The sequence below is a fragment of the Ambystoma mexicanum genome, chromosome 12 (genome assembly GCF_040938575.1).
Source record: "Ambystoma mexicanum isolate Mex_15411 chromosome 12, UKY_AmexF1_1, whole genome shotgun sequence".
Classification (NCBI taxonomy): Eukaryota; Metazoa; Chordata; class Amphibia; order Caudata; family Ambystomatidae; genus Ambystoma; species Ambystoma mexicanum.
The window spans coordinates 1,056,626,475-1,056,637,691 of NC_090936.1; the positions used below are offsets into that span (position 1 = coordinate 1,056,626,475).

At 41.9% G+C, this 11,217-nt stretch overlaps 1 protein-coding gene across 7 annotated transcripts in view; it reads left to right on the forward strand.

Moving 5' to 3' along the window:
* The window catches only part of NRF1 (nuclear respiratory factor 1), a 705,079-nt gene extending 702,849 nt beyond the window's left edge, over positions 1-2,230 (forward strand). For 3 of the 7 annotated variants that reach the window (XM_069629591.1, XM_069629590.1, XM_069629595.1), the window contains one exon: positions 698-1,876. In XM_069629591.1, the coding sequence (XP_069485692.1) occupies positions 698-861 (164 nt within the window). In that variant the 3' untranslated portion in view covers positions 862-1,876. Of the gene's footprint in view, positions 1-697 lie in introns of all 7 variants that reach the window. The other 4 variants (XM_069629594.1, XM_069629593.1, XM_069629592.1 and 1 more) reach the window with 2 other exon arrangements.
* The last annotated feature ends 8,987 nt before the right edge of the window (positions 2,231-11,217 follow it).

Below are 11,217 nucleotides of genomic sequence, written 5' to 3' on the forward strand. Positions count from 1 at the left end.
CAAAGCAATCTACAAAGCCCAAGTTGACAAGGCCCAGGGTATCGACACTTGTATTTAATTGATATGAGTAGAAATATGTGCTCATTCCCTCTTAAAAGGCAAAGGTCTAGATCTGCTCTGTGATCACTCCCTTCCCATCTCGGTTTTAACGACAGGATTGCGAATTAGCTGGCAAAAAAGCTATTTGGGTCTGTGCATAGGGTTTGCAGGGGAGAAAAGCCATGCCTGCTTGGCAGTGCTGAACGAGCCATCCTCAGGATATGCCTTAGCAGTAAATCATGCTATGTCCACTGGTTGGTGATCAAGAAGATTCTTGAAAACTTGGGAGTATCAATACTAAATGTTAGGTTTGGTTTTCACCATGTTTGGCAGCACACCAGGGACACAAGTGGTGCTTCTAATCTTTAGATGTGGTGTGGCAGCCTCCCTTGTAGTGCATTACAGTACTGTAACGTTACTGTTGCAAAATAGTATATCGGTTTAGAGTGAACTTATTTATTCGTTTCATGACATTTTACTGTGCATATTTAGCATTTTTGCAGGGCATATTTAGCATTTTTGCAGGCGTTAGAGTATGTTTTTCATGAGGGATCACTGCTAATGTACTGCTTTTTTGCCTCATCTTTCACTTGTTATAAGAAAACTTCAAATGTATGGAACTTCACTAACCAAGTATTCGCTCTTGTTATCTTAACAGGCATGGTCCAGATTCCAGTCAGTATGTATCAAACGGTGGTAACCAGCCTTGCCCAGGGTAATGGGCCTGTCCAAGTTGCCATGGCACCTGTAACCACACGGATAACAGAAACTGGGGTCACCATGGACGGCCAAGCAGTAGAGGTTGTGACCTTGGAACAGTGATCTCCCCCTTACCCCCACAAAAAACATAGCACTGGATCATGTCCTCATTCACTGTTAATAGAAACACATGCCCCAGCTGCTAATCGGGTGGCACTGAAGACTATCAGCAGCCCTGGGAGCAACGATTGCGTTGACATTTTCAAGGAATACCAGTTTCAACAAATGCCTGACTCTCCGGCTGCGCTTTTTTCACGCACTATTTTGGTACTGCCGCCCCGATTGCAGTTGGAAAGTGGCCCTTCTGATTGTACATTTATTCGTTCTGTAAAGTTGAAATGACCAGAAGCCACACTAGGCATCCACCAAGAAAACGTTTCACAGGTCTGGTGTTGTGGAACATGCTTCAAAAACCACAATGGAATACAGTCATGCCCGCTGCATTATTGCTATCTCTCCCTGTTAACAAATGTACATTGAACATTGGAGACCTGGATTCTCATGGAACATAGTTGTTTTCCCCCCTTTACATGGCTGTTATTGGAGCAAGAACCTAGACAAGACATTCAAGCACCCCCATCTTCAAGGGCATGTGACTGGAGGATGCATCAGGACTTTTTAATGAGCTATTAAGTTCCACCATGAGCCCTAAATCTATTTCCCATTTCATTGCTTCCTGCACACTCTACCCTTAAAAAAATAAATTAAAGAAAGACGATGGCCTTCCCCAATCCTTAACTGTGTTGGGGCAGCACACACAAAGCTCATTCCTCGTCTACATGGAGACTCTTTACCTTGTACAGTTCTCTCTTCACTGAGACGGATCCATATTGCCCTACTGACCTCCACTGCCAGGACACTCCCTGGCTGCTCCAAACCCCTTTGATTAGCTTTCCTGGAATTGGCACCTAATTTGTTAGCAATACCTCCGGCATCTACATTAATGGAAGTCTCCACCCATGTTAACTTCACTCATATATGGCTGCGACGCTCTGGCCTCCTGTCAGAGGAATCAGTCGTTCTCATGATAATGTTTCCATCGAAATTTTAAAACAAAGAAAATATGCACAGTTTTATATGTACGGCTCTGTCTCCATTTTTTTGTAAATTTTTTAGCAGAATTGGGACAGCAGTGGAATACAGCAAAGCACCTTTCAGCAGCTGTCTTTTCTTATGGCTATTTAAAATGTTTTTTTTTTAACTTTTATTAAATCATGAAGTATAAAGGTGCGCCTGGTACATGCAAGCTGTTTGTTATTGCTAGTGCAGTGATATTAATTATAATTTGTTTTGTAACATGGATTTGCTTCCAGTGAATACTACATTCCTCAAACCCCCTCCGTGATCACCTATAGACTTGCCAGCAGAGTAAAGGATCTTTGATGCTTTTGCACTCTCAATAAACAGGAAATCTTGATCCTGCAAATTTCAACCCCTCTGAAGCAATATTGCAAATGTGCCGGCCCAAGCAGTGTGAAGCACTGAACTAGGATGTGGTTAGTAATGGTCACTTGGGTGTGATCTTTGTTCGTCCGCATTAGCGGTTAGTGCCAGTTCCAAAGCAACTGCTGCTATGTATGGTACTGCGGGTGGTATGGGGAAGCAGAATGCACAGCATGCATGTCCCGTACTAGGCTAAAACTGGGTAGGTCTGTTCTAGACATAAAGCTGGCCTCGTTTGGCATGACAATACTACAACTCTCGACGCTGTCTGACCACCAAACACTCCCGCACCTCGATGCTGGCTCCAAAGGATGAAATGTCAGCACGCCTTAGCAACCGCAAAAAGAAGACTTATGGTCCATATCTCAGTCATACTCATACGTGCCCCCCTCCCATGGATACACTTGTATCTTCTATTGAAACGAAAACCGAGACCTTCAACTTTGACATATTACATCTTAGAAAGGTTATTCCTCCTAGCTTTGTTGAGTTATTTTATACTGCCAGATGTTTTATTTTCCATTAATCGTGAGCATTGAATAGGCACCCTACAGCTGTAGATGCCCCCCTCACCCCCCGTCACTGTTTTCATGCACCTACTCTCCTGCGGGGCAACAGATGTGTTAGGGTCTGCTCGCTACATTCCTACTTGATCAGAGAGCTTAAGGCAAAAGTGACCTCATCATGAACACATAATACTTAAATAAATGCAGCAAGCGTTTTATGCACCTAATGTAATTAAAAAGAAATGGTCTAAAACAATCCTTTGCCGCTTGATAGTGATGGACATCTCTAGCTTTGCTGTTTTGCCATAAAGTGGAACACTCAATGACTCCACATGCACGAAAACAAAAAAACGATCTTATCTTTTTTGGGCTATGTTTTCTTTCAGCTAGAAAGAAATGCACGCGATTAAAACACCCCACCTTACTCTCATTTTGTACTGTAATGAAAGCAGCAAACCCCTCTAACCTTAGCAATACACACAGACTAATACCTCGGACTGGGACCCCGTGGGTATTTAAAGAAAGAGCATGTTTAGAAAGTAGAAGTAATTTCCTCCAAAATATGTGTTTTAAATTCAGCCCCTTGCATGCAGATAAAGACTGTAGGGGGTGAAGGGGGGCGGGGCAGAATTCTTATATTACACCATAATAGTCTCGGCAAATGTGGCCGAGGAAAGACAGTTCATCATGCGCCGTTGCCCCTGGTTTGCTGGTAAATAGCATCTTAGTAGATGACCTCTGAAATTATATTGAAAATGCAGCATTTCCCCATTTTAGTGATTTTGTTGTGCACTAATTCTGTTTGCAGTTAAAAAAAACAATGCTTCCAAAATCCTTGCCTGCACGGCAAGTAGACAATTTCCTCCCTTCAGAGCAAAACTTTTGAGTTTCTTTTTTCTGCATTTTGTAGACTTCCTTCTGGTCTGCTGGCCTTAAAGAACATTTCAATATGTGTTTACTGGTTTTATATAAAAGTACCAAATGTTATTTGTACAGGTTTTTTCCTGGGGGTGTTTACGGAAACATTTACACAAAGGATGATCTATATATATATATATATAATTATAGAGAATATGTCCAGCAGCTCGGTAGTTCGTGTTTCCTTTGCAATAAGATGTGTTAAACTTCATGGAAGATTTACTGAAACCGCACACTTCATGCACGGAGTACATTTTCTCACATTCGGTCTGGTGCTCCTGGCAGGAAATACATTCTAAAAGACTTGTCTACATGTGAGGATTACGAGATTTATTTTTTCATGTTGATTAAATCAAGATCGATCAGATTCAGTGACTACAAGCAAACCATAACTTGGATTACAGGGCAGTACTGTACCTGTCTGGGAGCAGCGCTTTAGAAAATTACATACCCAAAGATGTTGCAGCTCTACAACCTCCTGAGTGCTGCACTATTATAAAGCTACTTTAAAAAAATTGTAAATAAATGTAAAACCTTATTGTACATATAAATACATTTGGATATTGATAATGATTTCCATTGTAACTTTTGTTTATCTTATCAACACGTTTGGATAAGGAAGATGGTGTGCATGCATGAGAGCATCTGCGGCCTGCCCTTCACAGACTAGCTCCTGGTTTGGATTACACTGTGTGTGCATGCCATTTCTGGATTATGATCCCCCAGGCACTGTTTCGGCCCTGGTCACTCTGGGACCTCTGTGGCATGTGGTGCACTTTCCCCTCAAGGCACGTCTTTGTCGATATGGGGACCTTTTTTCAGAGACCATATCAACCACGCCTAAACCCCCTCCCAAATCCCACCCCCAGTGGCCCCGATTGCGTTTGTAATTTAGAATAAGGTAAGTGTGTCAACTCTTCTCATGGATTGGCTCTTTAATAGTTTCACAAGCTTTCATTGTTCCGTATCGCTAAGTTAGGTATTCTCAGTACAGTATTAACGGCAGCTAAGAGAAGAAAGCATCAAATTCTGTAGTTTATTCACCTCTTTTTTGGCCCTTTGCTTGTTGGTCACTGAAGTATTGTGATGAATCCAATGGAGTCATTACGGATTCCCCAGCGTTGACCTTCTCCCATGTGGCCAGGGAACAGCAGCCGCTACCTGATCCTGACCCTGGGGGCGGTTATATGAGGGATGATCACATGTGTTGACTTCATTGGTGAAGATGCAATATACCCCTCTTTTCCATGAAGAAGACCCCCTAATACCAGAGTTCTTAATGGCCTATTGCCATACTGGTCAGGCCGCCATTTTAACCGAAACACCCACAACTCGCACATAACACCTTTTGTTTCTGATGTTCCTTTATTTGAAATCCCTGAGAAAAAACATGCAAGAGTTAGAAGTCCCATAACATTGATGGACTCCCATAAACACTCAGGTACTGAGAAGAGGAGGGTAATTGTGCAAAGTGGCAGGAGCTCGAAGTACAACATGCAGGCTAGTTGTTTTTCTAAATCTTCAGTGCACGGGACATTTAAAGATGGCAACCACACTATTTGATTGAACAGTGCAGGAGAAGACAGTGACCCTGATGCTAAGGCACACAAACGCGAAGCACGCAGACCGGCGACAGGCTTGGTAGAACGGAGCCAGCCACCGGGACAGGAGGAGAGATGCCACATACGAGCAAGAGGGGCCAAGTAGACGCTGGGAGTCGTGCAGGAGCTCCTGGATGTTGGGCCTCTCAAGGAGGCCGCGTTCCCCAGTCCGAGCCGAACAGGAAAGCCGGCGTGTGACTGCGCAGGTCGCTGAAAGAACATCTGCACACTCAAAAGTGGAAAGCGGCTGATTGAGCCACACTGCAGAGGCACAAGCACAGTCTGACACTGGAAAGAACCAGCGAGTCTGTCCAAAGCATCTGGGGAGAAAGAAATAGGCACCTAGAGGAAAACAAAGTACAAACAAGAGCACACACTGCAACTGACAAGTTGTTTTAAATTGTTAAATATTCACTACATGAATTAGTTATTCATAAAAAAATGTATACATATAATGCCCATGTTAAAAAAAATCCCAAAATTTGTAATTCAGACATTTTTCAAAAAACATCAATTCGTAGCATTGCTATGTGAACAATTGATAAATGAATCTCATTGTAACATTCAAAATTAATGAATTCTCATTATCGATACATTTAAGTTCTCAATAGTGATTATATTTCAAGCAACAAACATCCTGATACCTTGATGGGAGTTATATGTTTGCGAGGACTAAATGTCCACTTATCCGCTACTATGCGTTTTATGCTCTTTAGTCCTTCAGGTATAGATATCTGGAGAGGTTTGATTCTGTAAATGCAATAGAAAAAAACTGTTTTAATGAGATGAACTCAAGTTGGGTTCATTTGTATCTTTGGAAAGGACTGATGGGTGTTTCTGCACTAACCTGTAACTGGGGCTGTCTAGTGACGTTGCCCTTCAATAATCTAGCTGAAATAATTTACGAACTCTGTGAATAAAAGCACTTAATTACTGCAGTGTTGATTAACGCTTAAAGTGTGATCTCCAGTGGAACTGGTTGCTGACATAGCGCTGTGTCCCACTAGGAGACCACCTGCATTCAAATGAACTCTTTGTATAGCTGTGTTCATTAATATATGTACACTCACCTAGCTTTTGCTTTGTTATTCGAGTATGAGTAGACTGGAATTTCTCAGATGTCCCAAGTGAGTTGTAGGAATCGCTGGAAGTACGGTTGAGTTTCCTGAAAAGATATTTATTTAGACTGTCTTAATAATTATCGGTAATTCTTAAATGGTAGACTGTTCTAACAATGATAGTTATCTTGATTCTTTCTGTAGCATACCTCTTAATGTGGATTGCGTTCATATCAATATCATAGATGTCGTAGATTGTATTTCCGTATTATTGTGCTGGTTCCTGTAGGAGACATTCGTCTGGTAGTATGCTCATTTTACAGGCTGTATACCTCTCATTGATAAGTTAAAGGCTTGCGTCAGTAATGTGTCGAGCTAGTGGTGTGGCTACTATATTTAAGATGTCTACCTTATCTCTATTTTAATCGCTAGTCATAGAGGCATTAAATCTTACCTCTGGTGGGGTGAGTACACCAGCATTCATGTTAGAAGAGGCCACTGTTATTCCTCGTCTCAACGAATTGTAGCGTTCCCGCGAGCACTGCATCTGGTAACTTGTCTAGTGCGTTGGATCTCTCAATCTGTCTTTTTTAAAGTTACAATTCTAATTATTAACGGTGAGGTACTTCGTAACTCTTCTGATATGAAATTGGAGAGTACTGTTTGTATCTCAGAGCCACTATTACTTGCAGCATTCGTGATGTGCTTCTCTCTCACGCAGCTCCGCTCTGAGACGCATGTCTGCTCTGCATCGGCACGTTGCTAAGCAACCTTGCCGCTATACCTATAATTATCGAGTTAGTGACTCCAATGAGGCTATATGTGCCGCCATTTATCTATAATCCAATGTCATCTAACTCTTTATATGCAAGTACAGTGATTAAATCTTAGTTGTACTGTCGGGGTGCAGGCTTTGTTTCGCAATGATTTCTAGATATAATTAGAATCCAGCTAGCTATTTGTGTTATTTGTGGATAACTATGATGAAAAAACAGACATATTATTCACAAAGGATGTGACAAGTCTGTATACGAATATAACCCATCATGCCGGATTGGGCGCAATGGAATGGATGCTACTGAATACCGAAGCAGAGCTAAAAGGTAACCGAGTGTGTTTTGAAATTACTTACTATTGTATTAAAAACAACAATTTCTTCATGTTTGAAGATCGTCATTTTGTACAAATTGCGGGGACCTCGATGGGTGCTGCAATGGCACTGAGTTATGCAAACACATATATGGCCCATCTAGAAGAAACCCATGTGATCAACAATCCACGATGGAAGAACAAACTCAAATGCCTTGTGAGATACATCGATGACCTCTTCGGAATATGGAAAGGAACTGAAGATGAATTAGCAGAATTTCTTTCAGTTCATGAACACACTTGCTCCAAGAATCAAATTTACTTATAAATGGAGTAGAACATCCTTAGAATTCTTAGACGCGTTAGTCTACTTGAAGCAAAATAGACTTGAGACAACTGTCTTCACCAAATCTACAGATACAAACAGCTTGCTTCTAGCATCAAGCTTTCACCCCAAGAAGACTATCGAGATCATCCCCCTTAGCCAACTGCTGAGATACAGGAGGATTATATCAGAGGAAAGTGAATTAGAAACTAGAGCAGTTGAGCTCACGAAACAATTCCTAGCAAGAGGATATGATCAAGGCACATGCCGACAAGGTGAAAAGCATTTCAAGATCAGAATCTCTGAAACCAATTACCGAAAATACTAATAGTGATCTAGTATATCTCACCACCTACTCACAACAAAGTAATCAGATAAAGAGAATCCTTAAGAAAAATTGATATATCCCTTGATCCAACATTGGCAAAACTTTTTCCTACTCCACCACTATTTGCCTATAACAAAAGCAGATCGGTTTGAGATTATGTGATAAAGTTCAGTCACAAAAGAACATCCACAAAGACATACAATGGGACAATCCCGTGCAGTTGTTGTCACAACAATAATTAAGGGAAACTGTTAACCATGCACACAGAGGACATTGAATCCCATTGAGAGACACAACATCTTGTGATGCATAAATGCGATTTATGGCTAAAATGCCTGTGTGGGTTATATTGCGTTGGTCTCACTGGAAGGAAAGCCAAGATACGGTGGGGAGAACATAAATCTAACATTCAACAAGCATCTCTAAAATCACAGGTAGCACAACACTTCAAAGAACAGAAACTTTCAATAGCACAAATCAAATTGATAATTCTTGAACACATGACTACCGAGACGGGGTGGCAATTTGTCAAAACCTCTTCAACAAAGAGAATGACTCTATGCATCCACGAGGGATGAATCTGGACTGGGATCTTAATTGTTATCTGTAATGCAGAGTAGTTATGTACCTGGACATTAAACCAAAATCACAGAAAATGGACCAATGTGTTTAAGTTACAGACAGGAATTGACTGTATTATTTAATTGACAATGGGAATTGTCAATTTTAAAAAGACAACAAAATATGAATCTGCCAATAATTCCATCCACATACCGGTTCTGTGGTCATTGAAGATAACATAAATTGTATGATGTGAATCTTATATGAAAAGGCCATTAATATACCTTTGTCACCATATATGTGCTGATTAACAATGTCAGAAATCATGTGGGACTGGAAAACCATTCAGGTACTCACATGATAATCAATATGCATTACTGACCATGCTGAATTAATATGTATGCACTTGTATTGATAAGGAAAAATGTGCAAGTAGGAAGTCGCCATAGTTATCCACGAATGACACGAATAGCTAGCTGGATTCTAATTACGTCTAGAAATCATTGTAAAACAAAGCCTGCATCTCAATTCCAACCACAGATGTTATTACTTAAGCACCCCGACAATACAACTAAGATTTAATCACTATACTTGCATTTAAAGAGTTAGATAACATAGGATTATAGATATATTTAAATCCTTTCCTTTTGCAGCACGAGCGATCAAATGAAAAGATATGAATAGTAAATACTCATCCAAGATGGCAGCACAGATAGCCTCATTGGAGACACTAACTCGATAATTATAGGTATAGCGGCAAGGTTGCTTAGTAACGTGCCGATGCAGACATGTGTCTCAGAGCAGAGCTGCGTGAGATAGAAGCACATCACGAATTCTGTAAGTAATAGTGGCTCTGAGATAAGAACAGTACTCTCCAATTTCATATCAGAAGAGTTACGAAGTACTTCACCGTTAATAATTAGAATCGTAACTTTAAGACATATCGATTGAGAGATCCAACGCACTAGACGAGTTATCAGATACTGCGCTCGCAGGAACGTTACAACGCGTTGAGATGAGGAATACAGTGGCCTCTTCTAACATGAATGCTGGTGTACTCGCGCCACCAGAGGTAAGATTTAATGCCTCCAAGACTAGCCATTAAAGTAATAGAGATAACGTTATCTTAAATATAGTAACCACACCACCCACTCGACACTTTACTGTCTCAAGCCTTTAATTTATCAATGTCATGTATACATCCTGTAAAATGAGCATACTACCAGACGAACGTCTCCTACATGAACCACTACAATAATACAGATATACGATCTATGACCTCTACGATATTTATATGAACGCAGTCCACATTAAGAGTTATGTTACAGAATTAATCAAGATAATCATCATTGTTAGAACAGTCTAAGAATTACGGATAATTATTAAGACAGTCTAAATAAATATCTTTTCAGCAAACTCAACCGTACTTCCAGTGATTCCGAAGACTCACTTGGGACATCTGAGAAATTCTAGTCTACTCATACTCGACTCTCACAGCAAAAGCTAGGTGAGTGTACATATATTAATGAACACAGCTATACAAAGAGTTCATTTGAATGTAGGTGGCCTCCTAGTGGGACACAGCGCTATTTCAGCGACTTGTCCCACTGGAGACCACACTTTATGCAATACTCAACACTGCAGTAATTAAGTGCTTTTATTCGGAGTTCGTAATTGATTTTAACTAGAAGATTGAAGGGCAACGTTACTAGACAGCCCCAGTTCTCCAGCATGGGGTCTGGCATGGATTCACATGCTCATGAATATTCCCCGTCGTCAGGCTGGGAATCCTCGGTAAAGAAAAAACCAGTATCAGTTTCGTTTCTGATCTGTCTTTCGTAGTAATAACCAATCACTGGTCTCTGCGTCATACTGACCACAGCCAATGACTGCCCTCTACCTAAGCACCGCCTCTGGCAGCCATCTTCAGATTTTTACCGCACGTTCATGTGTTGGGATCCTCGTGCTATTGCTCTCGAGCGTTAGTGCTATTTTTTCGCGCTTTTTACAAAAAACTTCGATTCTTTCGGTCAAAAGAGCCTCAAGCTCCACCGATCCTACATCCGATCAACGGGGACCTGTGTCGGATTCATCTGTGCCCCTCAAGGGTGAAGATTTTGTCGAGCTACACTTCGGAGGACTCCAGAAGCTTCTCAGGCCCTGTCTCGGAGATGGCCCAGGAGAAGGGAAGCTCGACGCCCGGAAAGCTGTTCAGGGTCTGCCCTGGATGCCAGCTGCAGAACGTCTTCAAGGAGGACGAACACTCTTTCTGCCTTTACTGCCTTCATGAGGACAAGACGCACGTGGAGAAGGACTGTGCGTTTTGCGGCAACATGTCGGAACGGACCATGAAGGACCGCCATCAACGTCTCGCCAACTGGCTGGAAGGTAAGAGCCCGTCTGGCGAGAAGAAGAAGAAATCCGAGCGGTCTTCTAAGACCTTTGAGGGCGCCCCGGCGACGGGGGCCCAACATAAGGCCAAGCACCGCGAGTCCGCTGGCACCGGGAGCGCCGAACTGTCGGGCTCTACGGGCGCCAGGCAGGGCGCACCCTCCCCGGCACCATCAACCACGAGCCAACGCTCTGGGTC